Source organism: Enhydra lutris, unplaced genomic scaffold (assembly GCF_002288905.1).
Source record: "Enhydra lutris kenyoni isolate GAN:26980312 unplaced genomic scaffold, ASM228890v2 scaffoldscaffold2, whole genome shotgun sequence".
Taxonomy (NCBI): Eukaryota; Metazoa; Chordata; class Mammalia; order Carnivora; family Mustelidae; genus Enhydra; species Enhydra lutris.
Genome location: NW_019154086.1, coordinates 20438963 through 20461699, shown reverse-complemented (window position 1 = coordinate 20461699; position 22737 = coordinate 20438963). Strand labels below are relative to the sequence as shown.

General features: G+C 37.2%; 2 protein-coding genes across 5 annotated transcripts in view; one reads left to right on the top strand and one right to left on the bottom strand.

The window, feature by feature from the left end:
* LOC111150477 (G protein-coupled receptor 160) overlaps positions 1 to 16904 on the top strand; it is a 49138-nt gene extending 32234 nt beyond the window's left edge. The window contains exons 3-5 of one of the 3 annotated variants that reach the window (XR_002640806.1): positions 5704 to 5894; positions 6669 to 6772; positions 11060 to 12320. Coding sequence is in view for 2 of the 3 variants with exons in the window: in XM_022507949.1 (XP_022363657.1) it covers positions 11132 to 12148 (1017 nt within the window). In the remaining variant the exon portion in view is untranslated. Of the gene's footprint in view, positions 1 to 5703; positions 5895 to 6512; positions 6773 to 11059 lie in introns of those variants that run through there. The other 2 variants (XM_022507949.1, XM_022507956.1) reach the window with 2 other exon arrangements.
* Positions 16905 to 16954: 50 nt separating this feature from the next.
* The window catches only part of LOC111148550 (polyhomeotic homolog 3), a 73791-nt gene continuing 68008 nt past the window's right edge, over positions 16955 to 22737 (bottom strand). For both annotated transcript variants that reach the window (XM_022505195.1, XM_022505206.1), the window contains one exon: positions 16955 to 22077. In XM_022505195.1, coding sequence (XP_022360903.1) covers positions 21923 to 22077 — 155 coding nt within the window. In that variant the 3' untranslated portion in view covers positions 16955 to 21922. The remainder of the gene's footprint in view (positions 22078 to 22737) is intronic.

The window sequence follows — 22737 nt, the reverse complement described above, 5'->3', positions numbered from 1 at the left end:
AAAATACATACTGAATTATTTACAGATGAGCTATATTCTCTGGAATTTGCTTCGAAATAACACAGAATATCTGTCTGGCCGGGGAGAGAGTTGATGGGAGTACAGATGGGCAAGACTGACCACAAGTTAATTAATGGTTATTCTGTTTCTTTGTAGGTATGTCTGAAATTTTTCATCAATTTTTTAAAGGCCAAAACTTCCAATGATGAAAGAATTTATAGCAGACACCAGGGGAAAAAAAAAAAAAGAAAAGAAAGAAAGAAAAAGCAGGAAAAAATACCTGTTTCCTATTTTTACCAGTTTCAAAACATAGTGAGTGACTTGGTTCCCTTGTGTCCTCACGTGACAAATTAGGTTTGCTTATTTGTTTTAGAATCAGGTACAGACTCAATTTACTGTTAGTTTTGTGGCATTATGAGAGCAAGTAGAGGTAATTGCATTTGTTCAAACTGCCATCTTTCATTGGAAGTTATGTCATAATTTATATACCCAATTTTTATTGTTGGATATTTAAATTAATTCTGGGCTTTCACTTGTTTATCCAATACTGTGAGATGACCATCCTTAAAAATAAATCCACTCATTTTCAGGGTACAGTTTGAATTTTGAAAAACATATTCTTTTGTTAAACTACCACCTCAATCCAAATATAGAACATTTGCATCTCTACAGAAAGTTCCCTGATGCCCCTTTGCCCCAGCCTGGCCCCACATTTCCACGGACGGTCTGCCTGGCTCGTGGATTTCTTTTGCTATTCTGGAATTCCATGGAATCTCGCCATCTGTACTCTTTTGTGTCAGGTTCTTCTCTTTCAGTGCATTTCTGAGATCTATGCCTGTGCAGCATATATCCTTTTTATTCATTCCTTCTTTTTTTTTTTTTTTAAGATTTCATTTATTTGACAGAGAGAGAGATCACAAGTAGGTGGAGAGGCAGGCAGAGAGAGAGAGAGAGAGGAGGAAGCAGGCTCCCCACTGAGCAGAGAGCCCGATACGGGGCTTGATCCCAGGACCCTGGGATCATGACCGGAGCTGAAGGCAGAGGCTTTAACCCACTGAGCCACCCAGGTGCCCCTTCATTCCCTCTTATTGCTGAGAAGTACATTATATGGGTACACTACAATTTGTTTATTCATCCTCCTATTGATGGACATATGAAACATTTCCAGATTGAACCCATGGTGAACAAAGCTGCTACACACATTTGTGTGCACATTCTCTGGACATCTGTTTTCATTTCTCTTGGGTAAATAGCTAAGAGTGGGATTACTGGATGAAATGGTAATTGCATGTTTTAACATTGTCAGAAAGCTCCAGAGTGCTTGAGCAGTGTTTGAGCGGTCTGGTCATTTTGCTTCCTGGCCACACACGTCCGGGCGGTCTTCTCAATGTTGCTGTTGTAGTGGTGTGTGGCAGCAGCGTGCTGTGGTTTGCGTTTGCATTTGTGTCTGCTCAGTGTGTCTGTTTAAATCTTTTGCCCATTTTGCTAATGGGCTAATTATCTTACTGAGTTTAAGAGTCCTTTCACATTCTGGATTCAAGTCATTGGTCTCATATTTACTGTATTTTCTCCCAGTCTGTAGCTTTCATTTTCTTCTTCTTATAACTATGCTTTTAAAGAGAAGTATTTCTTTTTTAACAAGCCCGCCTTTTCAATTTGTGTATGTGTGGATGTCCTGAGAAAAGCTTTGCCTACTGGAGTGGAGTGGCTAGGATCCCCCCAAAATCCACGTCCACCTGGAATGCGGCCGTATTTGGAAATGGGTTTTTTGCAGATGTAATTAAGGTGAGGTCATGTAGGATTAAATTAAGGTGGACCCTAAATCCAGTAGTGTTCTTACAGAAAGAGGAGAGGACACAGAGAGACACCGCACAAGGCCCTGGAGAGACAGAGAGAGAGGCAGATGTGGGTGGTGTCCCGCCACAGGCCACGGAGTGCCAGCAGCCAGCAGAAGCTGCAAGAGGTGGGGAAGGATTCTCCTCCAGGGCCTTCAAAGGGAGTGTGTCTTGGCTGACACTTTGGTCTTCTGGCTGCTAGAACTATGAGAATAAATTCCTGTTGTTTTGAGCCACCCGGCGGTTAATTGTTATGGCAGGCTGAGGAATCGAATACACCTGCCCAGGGCTGCAAAGATTTTCTTTTTTCTTCCAGATATTTTGATTTCATTTCTACATTTTTAAGTTTGTTTTTTTTTTTAATTTTTAAGTGTTTTAAAGTTTTTATTTAAATTCCAGCTAGTTACCATGCGGTATAGTAAGTTTCGGGTGTGCTGATTCAGCACTTCCAACAACATCCACTGCTCATCACAAGTGCAGGCCCTAATCCCCGTCACCTGTTTCACCCATCCCCCGGCCCCCCCCACACGTTTAGTCTTATCAGTTTTGAGTTTATTTTGGATATGATGCAATGTAATTTTCCCCATATGGATATCCACTCTCCAGCATCATTTTTAGAAGAGGCTGTCCTTTCCCCCATTGAATTACCTTCCTTTTAAAAATCAAGTGACCATAAATATGTGGATCCATTTCTGAATCCTCTTCTGTTATTACACTAATTTATAGGACTATCTTATGCTTATAGCATCCTCTTCCTTCTGTACCCTTATAACCAAGTCTTAAAATCAGGTAGTAGAAGTCCTCCAGCTCTGTTGTTCTTAAAAATCTGGCTCTGCTCAGTCCTTTGCATTTCCATATAAGTTGTAGAATCAGCTTGCCAGTTTCAACAACAAAAAGATATACTGAGTCTTCCAACCCATGGTATAGATCTTCATTGATTTAGATTTTCAATTTCTTTCTGTATTGTTTAAAATTTTCAGAATACTGGGCTTGTGTGAGCTTTGTCAAATTTATCCCAAAATGTTTCCTATTTTTAATGCTAATAAAATGTTCTAATTTCATTTTTCAATTGTTTATCACTAGTGTCTAGAAATATGATGTTTAAAAAACCTGCAACCTGGCTGCCTGGGTGGCTCAGTTGGTTAAGCGTCTGCCTTCGGCTCATGTCATGATCCCAGGGTGCTGGGATTTGAGTCCTGCATCGGGCTCCCTGCTCTGCAGAGCCTGCTTCTCCCTCCCTGCCGCTCTGCCTACTTGTGCTATCTCTGTGTCAAATAAATAAATAAAATCTTAAAAAAAAAAAAAAACAACACCAAACCTGCAGACTTGCTAGATTTACTTGTTACTTTTAGTAGCTTTATTATAGACTCTTTAGATTTTCTAAGTACATGATCCATGATTACAGCTTTACTTCTTTCAATCTTCCTGCCCTTTATTTCCTCTTAAGGCCTTATTGCACTGGATAGGGTTTCCAAAAAACTGTTGAATGAAGGGTGGATCTTGGGGTGGGGGGAATGGCCACTCTTTCATCACTAAGCATGAGGTTAGGTGTAGGTTTTAGGTTTTTCATAGCTGCTTTTTATCTGGTTGGCAAGTTCCCTCTTACTGTTTGTTTGTGGAAGTTTTAATCATGTTGGATTTTGTTAAATGCTTTATCTGTGTCAATTCAGATGATCATTACAGTTTTTCTCTTTAGTTTTCTTAAAATGTTTTTGCTTTTAGTATCAGGGTGATTCTGATCTTGTAAAAGAAGTTAGGAGGTATTTCTGTCTTCTGTTTCTTCCTTAAATGTTTAGTAGAATTCATCTAGAGTGTGCCTAGAACCTTTGTGGGAAGGTTTGTGGGAACCTAGAACCTTTGTGGGAAGGTTTTTAATTCCAAAATCACTTTCTTTAATAGAGATCATTAGGGATGTTTTTGAATGAGATTTGGTCCTTTCAGAAATTATGTTCCATGACAGTTATTAAAATTATTCATAGCAGTCCCTTATTATCCTTTCAGTGTTTGTATGATCTGTAGTGAGGTCCTCTCTTTCCTAGTTTTGGTAGGTTCTTGCTTAGTTTGGCTGAAGTTGTATCAATTCATTGTTGTTGATGTTGTTGTTGTTGTTCCAAAGAACTAGCTTTTGGTTCACTGGTTATTCTGTTTGTTTTATAAACTTCATTGTTTTCTGCTCTTAGAGCCTTCCTTTAGTTTACCTTGGGTTTAATTCATTCTTTTTTTAAGGTGGAAACTTAGGTCAGTGACTTGAGACCTTCTTTTCCAATACAGACAAATATAAAGAGAATCACAACAAAACAATGCAAAACCAGTTCATGTATTGGGAATTAAAACTGAATTTTTATTTTACCAATTTTCTGACATTTGCACTGTTGTTTTTCAAAGTTGTTTTCTACTATAGCTTTTTAAAATTGATAATATAAATAATACATGCTGTTGAAAAATTTCAAGTTCTATGGAAATGTGTTAGTTAGGATGGGCAATAAGAAATAATCACAAAATCCTTGCAGCTTAATATGACAGACTTTTCTCACTTACACCGTACATCCACTTTGAGTCATCAAGGCTTTGCTCCACACAGTCACTCAAGGACCCAGGTTAAAGGCTCCACCATCTCGAGCTGTACCACCTGGAACACATGGCCACTCTATTCACTGTGGCAGGAGAAGAGAACACTGAAGAGGCTTCTCCTCTGCAATTAAATGCTTGAACCTCATAACCCTTTGGCTGGAATTACCCACATCATGGGCCCACCTAATTTTAAGGGTCAAGAAACTGAAATCTCCCTGTGGGCCTAGAAGCAGAGAAGTAGGTAGGAGTGAGCACTGTAATTCTATACTCCGGGAAAACGAGAGCACCTGTCATTCTACTCTGAGATAATCCTTACTTCCTGTCTTCCTTCCTGGCCTAGATGACCTTCCTTCCTCATGACCAGCCTTATATTTGGGGTTGGTGGGAATTACTGCTGTAATCTGACTAATCATTGATTCGTATTTTGTTGTGTTCTACCTTTGAAACTCTTATGTGATTTTTACCAGTATATGAGTGAGACTTGGAAAAGGGCAAATCAAGAATTCTTTGCTAGCTTCCTTAACAACATGGAAATTTCAGGTTTCTTTGTAAAACCTTGCTTTAGAGTATCTCTGAAAGACAGGCAAGTAAGTGGTAACCATGGTTTTATCTAGGAAGGGAACTGAACTGGATAGTGAGGAGTTTGGGGGTAAAGGATGTTGAAAGAGCGGGCAGGATGAATTTTCACAGCATATAATTCTATAACTTGACTTTTATACCATGTAAATTGTGTTAACCTATTTTAAAAAACAAGTTAAATAAAAACCAGTTTCCTGTATTTTCTTAACTTTCTATATTGAATTTCATTATACTATAAATGAATGAAAACATGTTTCTTTAAAAGTTGTCAGAATTGAGGGACATTTTGCTTTTTTAACTGAACTTTGACATATCAAGCAAGGACCATATTTTTTTTTTTAACATTTTAAGATTTTATTTATTTATTTGACAGACAGACATCACAAGTAGGCAGAGAGGCAGGCAGAGAGAGAGAGAGGAAAGTAGGCTCCCTGCTGAGCAGAGAGCCCATTGTGGGGCTCAATCCCAGGACCCTGGGATCATGACCTAAGCTGAAGGCAGAGGCTTTAACCCACTGAGCCACCCAGGTGCCCCAAACAAGGACCATATTTTGAAAAGTTTATGTACAATTACCTTTTGAAGGAATAAAATTACATTATCCACATAGATTAGTTACAGTCCTTCGGGTGTCAATAATCAACGCAGTCACTTTTATTTGGATGTCACCTTTTCAGAATTTTTTCACATACATAAATTGGGTCCCTTTCTTCATTTCCAGTTGTGAGTCAAGCCATAATGTCACTTACTAAAGAATATGAGCTTTGAATTCAGACCTGAGCTTGAACTTCAGCTCCAACATTTATCAGTCATCCGCCCTCAGGAAATGTGCTTATTTACCCCTGCATCTGTTTCCTCATGGGGAAAAATATTTACCTTTTGGGGATTGTTGTAAAGGTTATTAGATAAAAGGTATGTAAACCCCTGAACAAGGCTCAGTACGTGATTTCTACTGTAGGTTTCCTCCATTCATTGGGATCAGCGAATCTAGCTGCAGTACTAATTCTATTTCCTGTACAAGAGTAGACCAGAACGTTAACCCTGCTCCTCTTTAAATACTTGTGTTTAATGCAAATGGTTCTGTCAGACTTCTGAGACAGTATAACACAACTCTTTGATTATAATAGTATGTATTTTTATTCTCAAACTCTCATCATGTAACACAGAACTTTGCAAAAGCTACGTGATGTGTGATACCACAGCTGGTACAGAGGAGACCTTCAGCTACCTGCTATTGAGCCGAACACCAAAGCAGCTTGTGAAATGTGAAAAATGCCCCCTGCTCACTAAATTTTTCCTTTTGGGAAAATATAGTAATTTTTCATTTAAAAAAAAAATGTTACTTATGTTACATGCCACCAGTGTCAAAAGGTCCTGAAACCAAATAGTTTGAGAACCACTGGTTTAGACTCTGAAGCCTAAGGGCAGAAACCGCAATGCCAGCAAGACTTGTTTAAATAGATGCGATGTGATATGTACCCATGTCTTGGGGCCTTTGGGGGCTTCCACCTAAATGTATCCCGTCTTCCTTTCCCTGGAAAAAAAGAATATAAGCAGTTAATTACTGGCTTTAATCCCCCAGAAAGTTAGTTTTTCTAAGCAGAGAGTTGGAGCCAGTTAGTTACACTGAATCCCACAGTGGCTGCTCTTAATGGTGGTTGTTTATGTTTTCTCTCTTTCACACAGAGCTTAGTCACATGGCATCTGGAATGCCACGTACCAAAATCAAGATCCCTAAAGGAAGTAAAACTGAGATTATCAGCCAAGAAGGACCTACTGGAGAAAGCAGAGTAAGTAAAGCATTGTGTGTTGTCAGGAATTGTGTTTGTTTGTTTTAAAGATTTTATTTATTTGACAGAGAGAGACAGATTACAAGTAGGCGGGGTAGGGGAGGGCACGGGAAGCAGGCACCCTGAGATCATGACCTGAGCTGAAGGCAGAGGCTTAACCCACTGAGCCACCCAGGTACCCTATGTTTGTTTGTTTGTTTTAAAGATTTTATTTATTTACTTATTTGTCAGAAAGAGCACAAGTAGGCAGAGTGGCAGGCAGAGGCAGAGAGAGAAGCAGGCTCCCCACTCAGCAAGGATCCCGATGTGGGACTCGATCCCAGGATCCCAGGATCATGACCTGAGCTGAAGGCAGACGCTTAACTGACTGAGCCACCCGGGCATCTAATTGGGGTTTTTGTTGTTGTTGTTGATTTGAGAAAGAGCTCGAGTAGGGGGAGGGGCAAAAGGAGAGGGACAAGCAGAGTCCCTGCTGAGCTCAACATGGGGCCACAGGGCTCACTCAATCCCACGAACCTGAGATCATGCCCTGAGCCAAAATCAAGAGTCGGACACTTAACTGAGTCACCCAGGTGCCCCTGGGCTTTCAATAGGAGCCTGGAGAAGGGATTAGTGAAAAGAAATCATGGTTTGTTTCCTGCTAATTCTTCTAAAGTGGCCAGATCATAAAGTAAGCCCAATGATGCCTTAAAAGGACTTACACGTTAACTATTCACGTTGTATACGAAACACACGAGTTGATTCATACATAGTTGAAAAAATCATTCAGGAAAAGAGCCATATCTTATAAATCTCTGGATCCCTGCAGTTAATATATTTTTCAAGGGAAAATTCAGTACAGGTAGCCTATCAAAGGATATTTTTGTCTCGTCTCAGGAGGTTGTTTAAAGAACAAAATACTGGAATGTTGAGTACATTCAGTGGACTATAGGGGAAGTGTGGCATAAAATTGGTATCATGAAAAAGTTTTGATTGGTTCCCAGGATCACAATATTCAGGAGCCAGTGTAAAATGACTAGAACCTTATGTTCCGATATCCTTCCTTTTGATGGCTCTTTACTGCTTCAAGTTGCATAGCTTCCCAAGGCTTTTCCCACCTCAGCTCCAGTTTCTTACAGCCTTCTGGTTCTCTTACACATTCCATTTCAAACTTGTCTTCATTCTTCCACTCCTTTTCTAAAGAGGTTCCTGGCTGGTGTCTTGGCGGCTATAGCTGATCATCCTTCTCCCCAGTTACTTTCTTCATCCAGGGACAAGCCTGCTTTTCTGTCCTTGCAGTTGGCCCCTGAGAGCCAGTGAGGAAATGGAAAACTCTGGAAATATCCCTTGGTTGCTGACCACTTAAACAGGGATTCCTTAGCTTTATTTAATTTTGGATGAGTTACAAAGGATAAAATCATTTTATACAGATAATTCTCTTTTATCCTAAAGATATCTTTTTAGATGGGTCTTTATAAATATGAACCTACTCTATTTACCTTCTTCACACCCCTTCTAAACCAATATTGGCTATTTAAAGCAGCCTGGTTTTTTTCTCGGCACAAGGAAGACTTCATTTATTTATTCTGTCTGGGCTTCCTTATCCAGACACCACGACTTATAAAAGCCAGTGGCATTTATCAAGATGGTAGCCATGAGTCGATGCCTTTTTACATCAAATCTGAATGGAACTTTTTGGGAAAGTGTCAACTATATATGAACTATATACCTACGAAAGCTTGTTTCATTGGTTCTTTTATAGTTATAAAAATAGGTATTAACTGATTTTTTTATAACTCTTTACATATATACACATTTGTGTGTGTAAATACATAATTTGTGTACCTTAGTAAGTCAGCTTATGACATGGTAGATTTATAGCCGTGACAGTATTTAAAGGAAAAATTATTCATGACCCTTGTTAAAGAGCAGTAAAGCAAACTTTAGACTTTACCCAGGACCTTTGCGCTAGATGTAGGGACCATTGCAGTCGGGTAGAAAGATTGGGCTCAACTCTGAATACAATGAGGAATAGTGGGAATTTACAGCCAAGGAACAAGGTGGAGGTTAGTGGGTGGAATATTATTGAGGAAACATCAGGGATAATAAGGGATTCTTGCTAAAGGCAGGACAGGGTGATAGGTCATCATTGGAAGATGGTGCAGGATAAGGAACCCAGTTAGATATTGAAGGACATCAGATCCTGAGGATCAGAGTCTGGCTAACCTCTCTTAGCAGGATTCTTGCTAAAGTTGGACAAGGAAAAGATGAACACAGAAGCTCAAAAAATCAGTTGAACTCTCTTCTCAACATGGAAAGACTATCAAGTTAGAGTTCAGTCTGTCAAGAGAACAGATAGCCTTTCCTCACGCTAATCTTCTTTACCCTCAGGCATTATCCTCAACTACTTCCTTGAAATTATTTAAATCATCATTTATCTGGTTTTAGGCAAATTCAGTTTGTTTTACTTTTCAGACTTAATATTCCCTTACTAACTTTTTTCCTTGAAGTTTGAGAAATTTGGAGACACCTGTAACACTACATTAGTAACTCAATGTGTACTCTTAGTTTTTTTCTGTACGTGTATAATGTCTTAATAATTAGATATTGCTACATAATTCTGTGACCTGCAATTCACTTAGACATACTGTAGGAGTTTATATTTTTTTACCATTTAACAAATCATTAGACTTAACATATAACGAGTACAGAAGAGGAAGAAAGAAAACGGTCTTCCTCTTTAGAGTATATTGTAAGGATGCACCATGTATTATTTTTAACCCATCTCCAATTGTTGACATTTGTGAGTGGGTTCATTACTGTTTATTTCATTATTTATAAATAATGGGTGGAACAGTCTGTGGGTGGAACAGAAACAACTTTTGGTCAAACGTGTGATTTTTTTAATGATAAATTTCTTAAACTGCCTTCCATCTTTTTTTTTTTTTTTTTCTTTAAAGTAATCTCTACCTCCAGCATGGGGCCCAAACTCACTACCTGAAATCGAGTCGCAAGCTCTATCAACTGAGCCAGCCAGGTGCCTCTCCTTCCACCCTTTTTCCAATTTCTTCCCCTTTGACCTTTCTTTTTCATCATCTTCTCCTTTTTTTCTGCCTCCAAATGCCTTAGTCCCTCAAGCCTCAACTCCTGTTCCTTTGCCTTTACCTGGCAGTCCTTAATGTTCTTTAATCCATACTCAATCCCTATTCCTTCCCCCGGATTCCCTTGTCTATCCGGGTGCCATATTTGAAAGACCATGTCCCAAAGTGAATTTCCTTTACCTATGTCCCTAGTATTTTCAGCTTTACCATCTGCTTTCTATCTTCGAGTTTCAGAATGATGATCCTGCAGCAAAATGCTATCCTAAATTTCACTGACAAAAAGAAAGCTGGGTGGGTCTGGAGTCAGAGTGAAACTGGGTTAACAGCCATCAGTAATTGTTAACTGAGTATTCCTCTTAGGCTGCTATTTTATCCTGCATTTTGGTGCTGGTACATAAAAGTACTTTTCTATCTCTACAAGTTATTAAAACCCATACTTTTACAGAAGTGGTAATTTATATGTAACATTTTGTTTATAGAGCGGAGAGTTCTGGACCATGTGGATCTTAAAAAATGACCAAAGTGTACACATTAATTCTTTCTGATCATATTCTGTATGAGAAATATAAATTCCTATTTATATATTTATAATGGACCCTTGAACAACACAGGCTTGAAGTGCAAAGTTCCACTCATATGCAGATTTTTTCCAATAAATACAGTACAGTGCTATACATGTATTTTCCTTATGGTTTTCCTATTATTTTCTTTTATCTAGCTTACTTTACTGTAAGAATACATCATATAATACGTGTACAAAATATATGTTAACTGACTTACTGGTAAGGCTTCCAGTCAACAGTAGGCTATTAGCAGTGAAATTTTGTGGGAGTTATGTTATATACAGATTTTTTACTGTACAGGGTATCAGCACCTCTTACTGCTTCCTTGTTCAAGGATCAACTGTAATTATTTGAGAAATGATTGGATTAAATTAGTTCTTTGAGAATAAAGTTTTTGTTTTGTTTTTTTTTTAAAGATTTATTTGACAGAGAGAGAGACCAGGCACAAGCAAGGGGGCGTGCAGAGGGAGAAGCACGCTCCCCACTGAGCAAGGAGCCTGATGTGGGACTCGATCCGGGACCCTGGGATCATGACCTGAGCCTAAGGCAGCCGCTTAACAGACTGAGCCAGCCAGGGGCCCTGAGAATAAAGCTTTAGTAAAATTAGACATGGCATCAGGTTTTCTTTTCATTTTTCCTTACAGGGATGGAAGCTAAAATGAAGCAGTGTTTTATCGTATGTACTTCAGCAGACCTTCTGCAGTTCAGCTAAAACCATGACTGCTCTTTCTTCAGAGAACTGCTCTTTTCAGTACCAGTTATATCAAGCAAATCAGCCTCTAGATGGTAACTGTCTGCTATTCTTGATTATACTTGGGAAAATATTACTGAATATCCTCACACTAGGAATGAGAAGAAAAATCAGCTATCAAAATTTTATGGAATATTTTTGCATTTCACTAGCATTCATCGATCTTTTACTTTTAGTAAACATTTCCATTATATTCTATTTCAGGGATTTTGTACTTTTAGGCATTAGGTTTACTAAATACCACATTTGCCTATTTACTCAAATTATTTCTTTCACTTACGGCTTTCTGCATTATCCAGTTTTCCTGATAGCTTGTATAGATTATTACCTGAATTTCTCTAAAACCACAAAGCTTGCATTTAAGTGTCAAAAACTATTTTATTTCTTTATAGTAATTTTAATTTGGATTTCAGTCCTTGCTTATGTTTTGGGAGATCCAGCTATCTACCAAAGCCTGAAGGCACAGAATGTTTATTCTTATCAGTGTCCTTTCTACATTAGCATTCAGAGTTACTGGCTGTCATTTTCCATGGTGGTGATTTTGTTCATGGCTTTTCTAACCTCTTGGTCAGAAGTTATTGCTTTGGTACAGGCTGTTAGGATGACTTCCTATATGAATGAGACTATCCTGTATTTCCCCTTTCCATCCCATTGTGGTTATACTCTGAGCTCTAAAAAAACGCTCTTGCCCAAGTTCATTATCTGTTTTCTCGGTACCTGGTTACCATTTGTTCTACTTCAAGTAATTATCCTTTTACTTAAAGTACAGATTCCGGCATATATTGAGATGAACATTCCATGGTTGTACTTCATCAATAGTTTTATGATTGCTACAATTTATTGGTTTAATTGTCACAAGCTTAATTTAAGAGACATTGCATTACCTGTGGATCCATTCGTCAACTGGAAATGCTGCTTCATTCCACTTACAATTCATAATCTTGAGCAAATTGAAAAGCCTATATCAATAATAATTTGTTAATGTTGCCATGTTAAAACTGACAACTATAGTAAGAATCATAATTTTACAAACGGGAAAGGACAAAGACTGAAATGAACTGAAGCTCCACTCCCCGGGCCCACCTTTCATACCTTTTCAGAATGTGTCTTTGGGGCTATGGTAGTAAAAACAAAATAATTCCAAGAGAATTTTGTTATACCTATTCAGGAACACTGCATGTTACCAATATTAATTTAACACAAAAGTGAAATTAGTTAATACTTGGCCATACTGATTTCACGTTACCCAAAAAACTACCGGATGCAAACATGTTATGTAAATCTGAGATTCTCTGCCAATACTATACAAGTGTAAATAAACATTTTTATTGAATTCAAAGCAAGAAAATCAAGATCATTTTGTTAAAATTATTTGGTGTAAATATTCTTTTAACATAAAGGGAAGATCAGCTCAATTTAAATTTAGGTAATTTTCAAGAATATATCTCTGTTTTTAATACAGATAATCCTGGAAAAAAGTTTTTAGTTGCTCACGTTACAGAACTGGGAGTAGCGACTACGTCTCTTTCCATGACATACCAGATTCATTTTCACTTATAACTTGTATGTCACGTACTTGCATGTCAAATCGTAATCACATGGGCAGTGTGTCCCACTGAAAAGTAAAGGAGGATTTCTTATCCTCAGCACTGCTCACATTTTGGGTTGGGCAGTTCTGTGTTGTGGGAGACTGCCCGTGTACTGGAGGGCATTCAGCATGTGCCTTCCCTCTGCCCAAGACACACCGACGAAAACGTCTCAGACACTGCCAAGCCTCACCTGGTGGGCAGAACTGCCAGAGTAAAGCCACCTCGATGGCAGAATCATCTGAAGTCACTTTGTTCAACTATGTAGATACTGTAACTGTCACTATTTCTAAACTTGGTCCCCTCTGCTTCTCTGGGTTACTTTCCCTCTGACTGTACCACTTTCTAACTGGCCATTACCTAGGACTGAGATACTTTAAAATATATTGTACTTAATTAGTAAAGATTTACACTCTGCAGAGTTTTGTAAATATTTCAAGGCCCTCATAAGCTTAAAGAAAAAAATTATCCAATAGACCAGCCAAATGGAAGAGGCTTTTATTTGTAAAGAAATGAACTTACAACTGGTCTACAATATATTATTGTAATATAAACAATATAAATAAATGATCCTGTAGGCCCACTAACCTTCCATCCAGACCCACATGAAGCAATGTTAACAACAATATTCTGTGTGAAAATGTGCAGATAACAAAGGTGCAATTACAAGCAAGGTTAAGCAGCAGAGTATAAGGTGCTTTAATTGAACAGTTAATGTTGCCATCAACAAACATCTGAATGCTCAATTTTACTTCACTGAATACAGACACAACAAATATGAAAATCTAAAATTCATACACATGCTACTTGTTAATATGAAAGTGCTTTCTCTTTTAAAAAAAATACACCAAATGAACAGTCTTTTTACATAGATCATGGTGTGCTCTTATAATGCAAAATTAACTTCATTTTCAGGTTTTACATTTTAAAACTGTAGCTATAGACACCAATCTAGGAACACTAATGCTAAGAGTGCTAAAACTATTTCATTTCCTGTAAGGAGGACTCTAATACAATATCCAATGGAAAGAATACATCTATATATAATCTTAACATCTGCTTTCTGAAAAAGTAAAAAAAAGGTTTCCTTTCCCCTTGGTGATGCTTTGTTCAACCTGGGTAGATTAGCTTTTGAGGTTTTGGTAATATCAAACTCCTATTTTAGAACAATGGGAGGAACCAAAAGGAATTTAAAAATCAGTTAACATGTGCTTGAAGCATCAAAAAAAAAAAAAAATCACAACAATTTGCCTTTGTTAAATCAACAAAGTAACATTTTTTTTTAACAAGAAGACAAAAGAAGTGATTTAATAGAGACGTGAAAGGCCCACCCTCACCTCTCCCATCAGTACGCCTTTGCACTGTGTCTACAACTCTAGCCTTTTACCACAGCTCACTCCGAGGATAGTTTTTAGAACTCATTTTGACTTTTTTTTTCCTATGGGAAAAACAAGACCAAACTTCTGAATGAGGTGACTGGGAATCTAATATAGTCTACTAGCAATCAGACATCTAAAATTATACCATCTTTGCACACTCCATTAGCTTTTTAAAATTTAAAAATGCATATACAAGAAGTATACAATAGATATTTTAACAGCATAAAATACTTGAAAACTTAGGTAAATTAAAACATTTTAAAAGTAAATATTAACCAAGACCATGGCAAATTTTAAACCCAGACTATCTGGTTACTTGGATGTCAGTGTTCTATTTTCAATCCGTTTTAGATTCTAATTTAACATGTACTGGGACACTTTCCTGCTTTAAAAGCTGCAACTATGATGCACAGAAGATCTTTTTTAATAGCAGATATTTTTATTTTGAGGAGTGGAAAGAATTATTTTCATTTGGTATCTTTATGGAGAATGCTAGCATGATGTTAATCTGTATCACTGGATCAACAGGAATTAGAACATCATTTCACAGGACCCCCAAGTGGTAAGGAAAGTTAACCCAATTACTCAATGCCATTCAGTATTTATTCCCCAAACAGCTGTCAGTTCAAGCATCAAATGGTTTTTTGTTGACCAGTACTGCATTTTAAAGGAAACCCATTTACTATGTAATACATGTGTGCTTTTTAAAAAGTATATATTTGTAATAACAGTAAATTTGTGTAATAATTTCTTTCTTTATCAACAAAAGACAATAAAAAACAAACCTGTTTAGCAATCACCCTTGAGACTTTTCAGTTTGAGAAAGTTATTCCACTGTCAATACTGGGTGTAAAGCTTTTGTCGTTACAGATATATAGTAAACCAGCACCAGCTTCTTTCTTTGTATTGTTCTGTCACACACCCTGTATAGCAACACCTCTGGAATAGATTCAAGTGTCAAAATAATTCTAAGAAATAACGCGCTGTCACAACAGTCTCAAAATGTAAATCCCTATCAGGTACCCTTGATTTTGTAACCTAATCAGGTGTACGACTGACTGTGATCGGTATGTGAAATGTGTTTTAGGAATAGTGCTGTGATTCACTCAGACCCTTTAGATCTAGCATAATACTTTAACCCAGTGCATAAAAATTTCCCCCAGTTCCAGCTTCACATTCAGTACAGCAAGTAATAATAATAATAATGTCCATGTTTGTTTAAAGCCACAATTAGAATTTTGTTTGGGAAGATTTTGTGTACTCATTACCAGTTCCTTAAGTCATGTATACCATACAGTGCACACAGTAGTGTTCACATGGTTTGCTAAATGAATGGATGAATGCATGAATGACAGTGTTTATATGTGTTCATATATGTTCAGTGGTGAACTAGTAGGAAGCATTTAGAAAAATGCCCTCATTTGCTTGTTTGGACAATTTTTCTTCTCTGCTTTAATCTGTAAGAGAACAAAGACTGCGAGTGACCCAGGAAATGGACACTTAACAAGTATCTTTTAGCAAAAGCTCTTAATATGAAATGAACCAATAAAAAGGGAAAAATTAAGTAGAAACAACTTGAAAAATACCCCCTTATGTGGCCTAGAATCATAGTTTTAGAGCCGGGAGGTGCCTTAAAGAGAATCTGAACCAAAATCAGCCTTTTGAGTAGTAGAGGCTCCATAATGTGTATTCAGGAGATGGAACAGATTAAAGGCTAAGGAAGGGCTGAAGGTGTTACACACGCTAAATCACCAACTGCAAGTAAAACTCCCAGCCCCCAACCAGCGTTTTATCTTCATTCATCATGTTAATTTAATGATTATGTTCATCTATTATTGAGTACTGAAGTAGACTATTTAGTACTATCTAAAACAAAAAGAATAAAGACTTTAGCCACACATTCTAAACAAAGATTTTAAACAGTGGACACTTCTGGTTTGCCTGAGGCCAAGACTAAACCCAGTTCCTTCTTTCTCAAGCTGGTTGATGTTTATTTCACTATCAGCCCCACCACTACCTTATACACACCAACTTCCTCACCTCCACTAATTAAAGCTCTACAAAACATGGATTTAACACTGATAATATTCCCTAAAGCATAACTTTTAAGCCAATAAATGATGGCTACTATCAATCCTTAAGAAGATTACTGGAGTCAATTTAAATAGGTGGTCTAAAAGGACTTACTAAATTACTCTTATATTTAAAACTATGCCATGTTAGCATAACAGTACTTTAAATTTATATTAAGTTCTTTTTTCTGACTTAAAATTCATCACTAGACTTCTTTTCAACAATACATTTTAAAACCTTTGTACAGGTTTTCTTTCTATGGATTCATAATGATGCCATCAATATCACTGAGAGCAATTCTACTTTTCAGAAGCAGTGGGAACAAATACTTCTCTAATGTACCCTCTTCTCCAACGTCTCAGATGACAACTGTCATCTTTAAAATTAAATGTTCACAAGCTATAGAAAAAGAAAAAATGAACCATTCATGGAAAACCTTTCCTAAATGGTCCCATAAACATGGCACTTACGAGGTGTGTGTTCATCGGTTCGAGTAGAACGGGGTCTTCATTAGAGAAGCTGGGCCTCAGATCTGAGGGGGAGGGAGACCACTCCCTTTAATGTCTGCAAGCTCAAGTGAAAGTTCAGAAAAAGCCAAACACTGCTCTGGAAAATGATGCTAATTTGTATTAGTGCTTTATAACTTTGAAAAAAAGCTTTCTCATAGTATTACTTTAAAATAGATTAAATAAGCTCTAAAAAATAATATGTAAAACTTAAAATTCTTAAAAATTTAGGAAACTTTTTCCAAAGAAGATATTGTCAACATTTTTTTTTTAATTGAAGAAATGGCTTGTATTGCTGCTATGAAGGAAACTATATAGTGGTACATATGATGAACTAACAAAAAAGGAATATCTTCCCAAAGAACTTTTTTTAAGATGTACAGCTTATAGTAGCTTTAAATTAAACTTTAGTAAGACTGCATATTTATTTTTCTAATACTGTATTTGTGCTTATCTAAATTGAATCACAATCTTTAAGAGGAAATCAAATGCTCTCAAATAGATTCATAAAATACCAATATTGATTAATGTGAATTGAACAGTTCATTTCATGATCCACACTACTGTGCATTAAAGAAACAGAGGTAGGCTTCCATTGAAATCCATACTAATAAAGAAAAAGCTATAGCTCCTTAGTCATCCAATTCCTAGATACACCCTAACAAAAAAATACTATCTTAAAATGCCTTTGTAACAATCTACAAGGTTGATTCAACTGTGGTATCTGAAAATGGATACTCTCCTCTACAATTCCAGTAACTCAATTATAAAAATTAACCTTTGAGTTTGACAGATATTCTCCAAGTACAATAGTTGTCACCTTTGAAGTCAAAATTCACTAACTTATGTATCATTGGAACTATTTATTAATAGTTCTTTTAGGGACAGGAAGTCCTCCTAAGGGCAGGATCACTTGATGGAGAATGAAGGAACGAGAATGATTACAGATGAACCTTACTGCTGTAACTGGGATTCAACCATTGCACTGTATTATTTTGAACCACTGAAGGCCATAGCGACATTACACAGCCTCAGTCCGTTAACTGTGCTATCCCCTTGGGTCTGGGATGCTTTTCCTCCTTTTGTCTCTTCCTCCACTTCCCTGTCCTTCCCCCATGGTGCACAGGATACAGACTGAACATTGTGCCCAAAGGTTTCACTGAAACATGACTGTTAGGTATTAAAAATTCCTGCCCTAACTGCCTTCCTAATATTAACCCTACTACCAAACCCTGCCAAAGGACTTTCAGATGAAGGTGTCTAAGAAGTTTTCCCACCGTTCCCTCCTGACTAGGACAGGCTTTTAGAGGAGGGAAGCAGGAGGTGAGGCCCTCTGAGGCTGTCCGCTCAGGCTCAGGCCCACCGCACCCAGGCCGCATGCATTCCTACCAGTCATTAAGCATAAGAATCTTCAAACCATGAGATATAAGCACAGGGTTCTAGATTAAAATGTCTTTACAACTTCTTAACAGTGTGTCCAACCGGGATTACAGCTACTCAGTACGGCTGTGAGGATAGCATCACTCACATCCATCGATCATAGTCTATTCTTTCCAAAATGGTGTACACACATGTAAACAAGTAAACACAACCCTACCACACTTACACCGTGATGGTACCAGAACACTGAGAATGCAAATAACGGGGCTTTATAACATTTAACTGAACAAGTCTGTGATATGGGACATTGGGACAGATTTCAGCCTCAGACTGTAGCTGAGTATATGTCGGACTATAATTTCACACTAGCTATATGAGGATTAGCTAGGTCAAAAATTATTCAAAGGCATGAGCACAACAGTACTTACTCCATACAGTTCTAAGTAAGTGTTTAAACACATTAGGAAACAAAAACAAAAAATGGGCTATCTAAAAAAACCCTTTCTATTTAAAACTAGGTAAATCATGAATATTCAAAAGTGCAGAAATCTGTTCAGTGTCGAAGTGGGATAAGCAAAGTGGCAGATCTCTTGTCCGCCTCTCTCCCATTCTCAAGCTTCTTCGCTAATGTCTTCTCCCCATTCCACCTTCCCTACTCCTACGTGACAAACCTTAAGCTAAGACTAAGAAAAACATCTGTTTAGTGATATCACAGCAAATTAAAAGTATCATCCTGGAAATAGTTACATGCCACTTAAAAAGGGACAGGTTTACGGACAGCCACTCTGCCTTAATCAATAGTGATTATATCCAAGCTGCATGGCTTGTCAGACACATGCCTACGCCAGGCTTGATGAAAATTCGTGTCACGTAAAAATGTTTACAAACCAGCTTTCTCGGTGTGTTTATTTTTTAGAAACACAAGGCTTAAAGCAAATAAAAATCGAAATGTGGAGGTTTTATTTCCCTCAATGGGGAAAGAGTGCATCAGTTTAAACAAGTCAGAAAATGCAAACTTAGGTAGCAAAAATAGGAAGAACTTCCCATGTCCCCTTTTTGTCATTCTTTCTCCTCAGTGAAAGTCCTAAAACAATGAGTAGCATGAAGGAAAAAGAACACTCTCCCCACCTAATTCATACCAGAACTGCGCTCAGAACTTAGGAGAGAGGTGCATGCCCAGTGTCATCATCCATACTCATCACATATAACTGAAGCTCTGATTTTCAAGTGTCTAGAGAGAAACTGATGCATCAACAGGGAAAACTACCAGTTGAGCAAATGAGCCATTTCTAAATAAAATAGCTCACTTGAAAAACTAAGTATATTTTCTAGGTATGTTTTGAGTGAGGACAAGAGAAGATCTGGACTACTTTTGAGATTTACAAGATTTAAGATTATAAGGTGCTCTCATCAAATGGAAATCCCCCTTCCTTGTAAGCTTTCTTGGATATTTAACACGGTGCTAGGCACAGGGGCTTTCAGTTAGTATCTAATGACTGATACCAGAAAAGGGAGTAAATAAAAGGAGAACCTATACATAGTTCAAAGTAAATACCTTAAAGGCTATAGATAATAGAGTAATGGGAGATAATCATTATTGCTAGGGGAGTCAATCCCCAAATAATCAATTGCTTGTGGATTATCTGTGAAAAAGTTTTACTTCCAGGGGGAGATTTTCCTTTGTGCCCTCCACGCCCCCTACAGTGGACCATCTCCTACTAATGCTCAGCCTATACTTGTGTTCTGAAACTGGAAGATGATGGGGGAAAGTCAAGCATATGACAACTCTGTCATAACAATTAACTGCTAACAAATGAAAACTGACTATAGAGCACCTACCTTTCCTTGAAACTTTAATCCAATTAAAAATGTGATATAAAGAAATATGTGACGTAGACTACAAGCTATTGTAGGTCTGGAACATGAGCCTTACACTATATTACACCTTCTAATCCTACATGTAACTATCAGTAAACATCTTTTTTTTAAAACATTACTACACAAAAGAATCCCACAAAGCATACATTCAAACAAGAGGCATCTAAAGATTAAAAAAATTACCCGCTGTATTTTTGTATAAAAATAATCAACATTCTCTAATGTACACAAAGCCAAAAGATAAATATCTGTGATGTCTTTAATGACATCTTTAGTCCTCTACTAGCTCAACACAATCTTTTTGAAAAGAGCAGTGACAATGACTGAAACCCATGGACTCTTCCCCACTTAAACTGAACTTCTGCCAAGTATCTGTGTATGTTCCTTCTATTTTAAAACATTTCCATCGTGTGGCAAAGATTAAAAAAAAAATTTTTATGTCCAGGACTATAAGGCTCTCACAGCTCCCACAACAATTGTTTTATTGTCATAATTCTGATTATTTAACTATTTAGTGAAATTTTTTACTTTAAAATTTTTTTCCCTAAAACATATATATACAAAATTAGGTCTGATAATCCAAGAGATATTACTTGGTGGGTACTTTGTAGGAAGCATGCAAGGGTTTAGTCAAGGAAAAAGGAATGTGTATTCTAGCAAGACCCAGCATGTTCAAGGTTAGAAAAAATCCAAAGACCAACCATGTACCCACTACAAACTTCTGTGGGGCCAAGTAAGCTTGGACTACTTGTAAAGGCTATGCACTGGTTCATAAGGTATAATCACAGTATGCCCTCATCAGTGCAGAGGAGCAGGTATGAAAGATAATTAATGTGAAATCTGTACTTTCTGAGAGTCAAATTATTTGTATGCTAGTCCTTATTTTACAGGTCGATTTAGTAGACTTTCCCCTTTTTTCTAGGATGGGTGAAATTAGGAAAAATACTTGAACATCTGCTATCTGAAATACTTCCATTGTATCATGTATTCCTTATTGTGCCCCATCTTTTCAAAATATTCCTTTGGGTAAAAAAGAGCAACATTTACCACTCCTCCATCAGGTTTCCGAACTTTGACACTACTTGATATTTTGGACCCAGTAAATCTTTGTTTTGGAGGACCGTCCCGTGCACCGTGGGATATTTAGTAACGTCCCTGTCCTCCACGGCCTAGATGCCAATAACAACCCTACCCAGCCCCTCCAAGCTATGACAACCAAAATGTCCCTAGACATTGTTAAATGTCCCCTGGGGAGCAAAACTGACTTCTGCTGAGAGCCACTGCTCTAAATGTCCAGAAACAAAGAGGAAAACCAACTTTCTCAGCCACACCAAATTCTTAGTCAAGTTTGGAATAGAAACCAACTCTTCTGACTTCCAGATCAGTATTATTCATGCTAGAATGCAATCCTTTTTTATAGACAAAGCAATTGTCTAATAGACATATTTTTTTAAATGCACACTGATAGCTCATTGCATACAATTCCAGTCACTGGACTCCTATACTAGTCCTAAATTACTCCTAAATTATATCTCTCATGACAACCTATAGAAAACTTACAGGGTAGAAAAATGTATAAGAAAACCGAATCAAAACAGGAGAAATGTAAATCATTAAATTATTTTTAAAAGGATTCTTTATATTAACGATAAACATCACCTTTAAAAAATTATCTAGTATAACATGTTTCTTTGAAAAATATCATGGCCCTCTATATCAGTCTTTCATTGTTGCATGTAACCTGTAAAATCAATTTTACCAATGTAGGCTACTTATGAAAATGTATGATGAATTTTATCTGTAGAAGAAATGTCAGCTTTTGATGTGGAGATTCCAATGTGCTTGGTTATCCACCACAATATATGATAATATTCTAGGCCAACTTGCGCCTTTACCTTACAAGTCTGTTTAAGAAGAGTAAAAACCGCTGTTTTCTCACAGCCTCATAATCCTGTTAAGATTCCTTCAGAGAATTGATGCGTGCACAGATCTTTAGAGCTGGACCTAATTTGATATTCATTGCACTCATAAGATGGTCTTCTTTTAGCAAAAGAAGGGCCTGTCCATCGATCTCCTGTGCTCTGAACTCATCTGCAATATCCTGGCAGCCTGGAATGGATTAGAGGAAGGAAGTTAGCCTTAATATATAACAATTAGATGTTACTTCTATCAGTCACAGTTATGTTCTCAGTGGGTCTGAGTATCTGAAATACAGGCTGAGAAACAAATGAAATTTATTTATGGTAGTCTTGGGTTCACTCCTGAAGAACAGAGTATCTCTTGGCATTCTGAAAATAAAAATTAATTCAAAATTCAAGTAAAGCAATTCACTTGGAATTCTTGTTCTAAAATCATTATTATTATAGAAATAATTAGAGTCAGGAGAAATGTAGATTTATCAGTTCAGATATAACATACCTTGACAAAAAAGACAATGGTATCACCTCAAAGCATGCCACACATATAACAAGTTTGGATTAACTAGTTACTATACCTCATGAACTTTTCTTTGTATAATATGCCCTTCACATACAGGTGTAGAGAAATAAAATACAACATTCTGTCATTTGAGTAACCATTTAGAAATATTTTTTCAAGTACCAGAGTACCACTTTCATTATCATTTGTACCTTATTCTAATTTACAACTTTGAATTGCCAAGTACATATAGTAGAACATTTTTATTTTTCACTCATGAAAGAACCAAACCAACAAGATCATAGTATCAATCTACTGCAATGCTGCTGAAATGTATTACACTTCTTGACT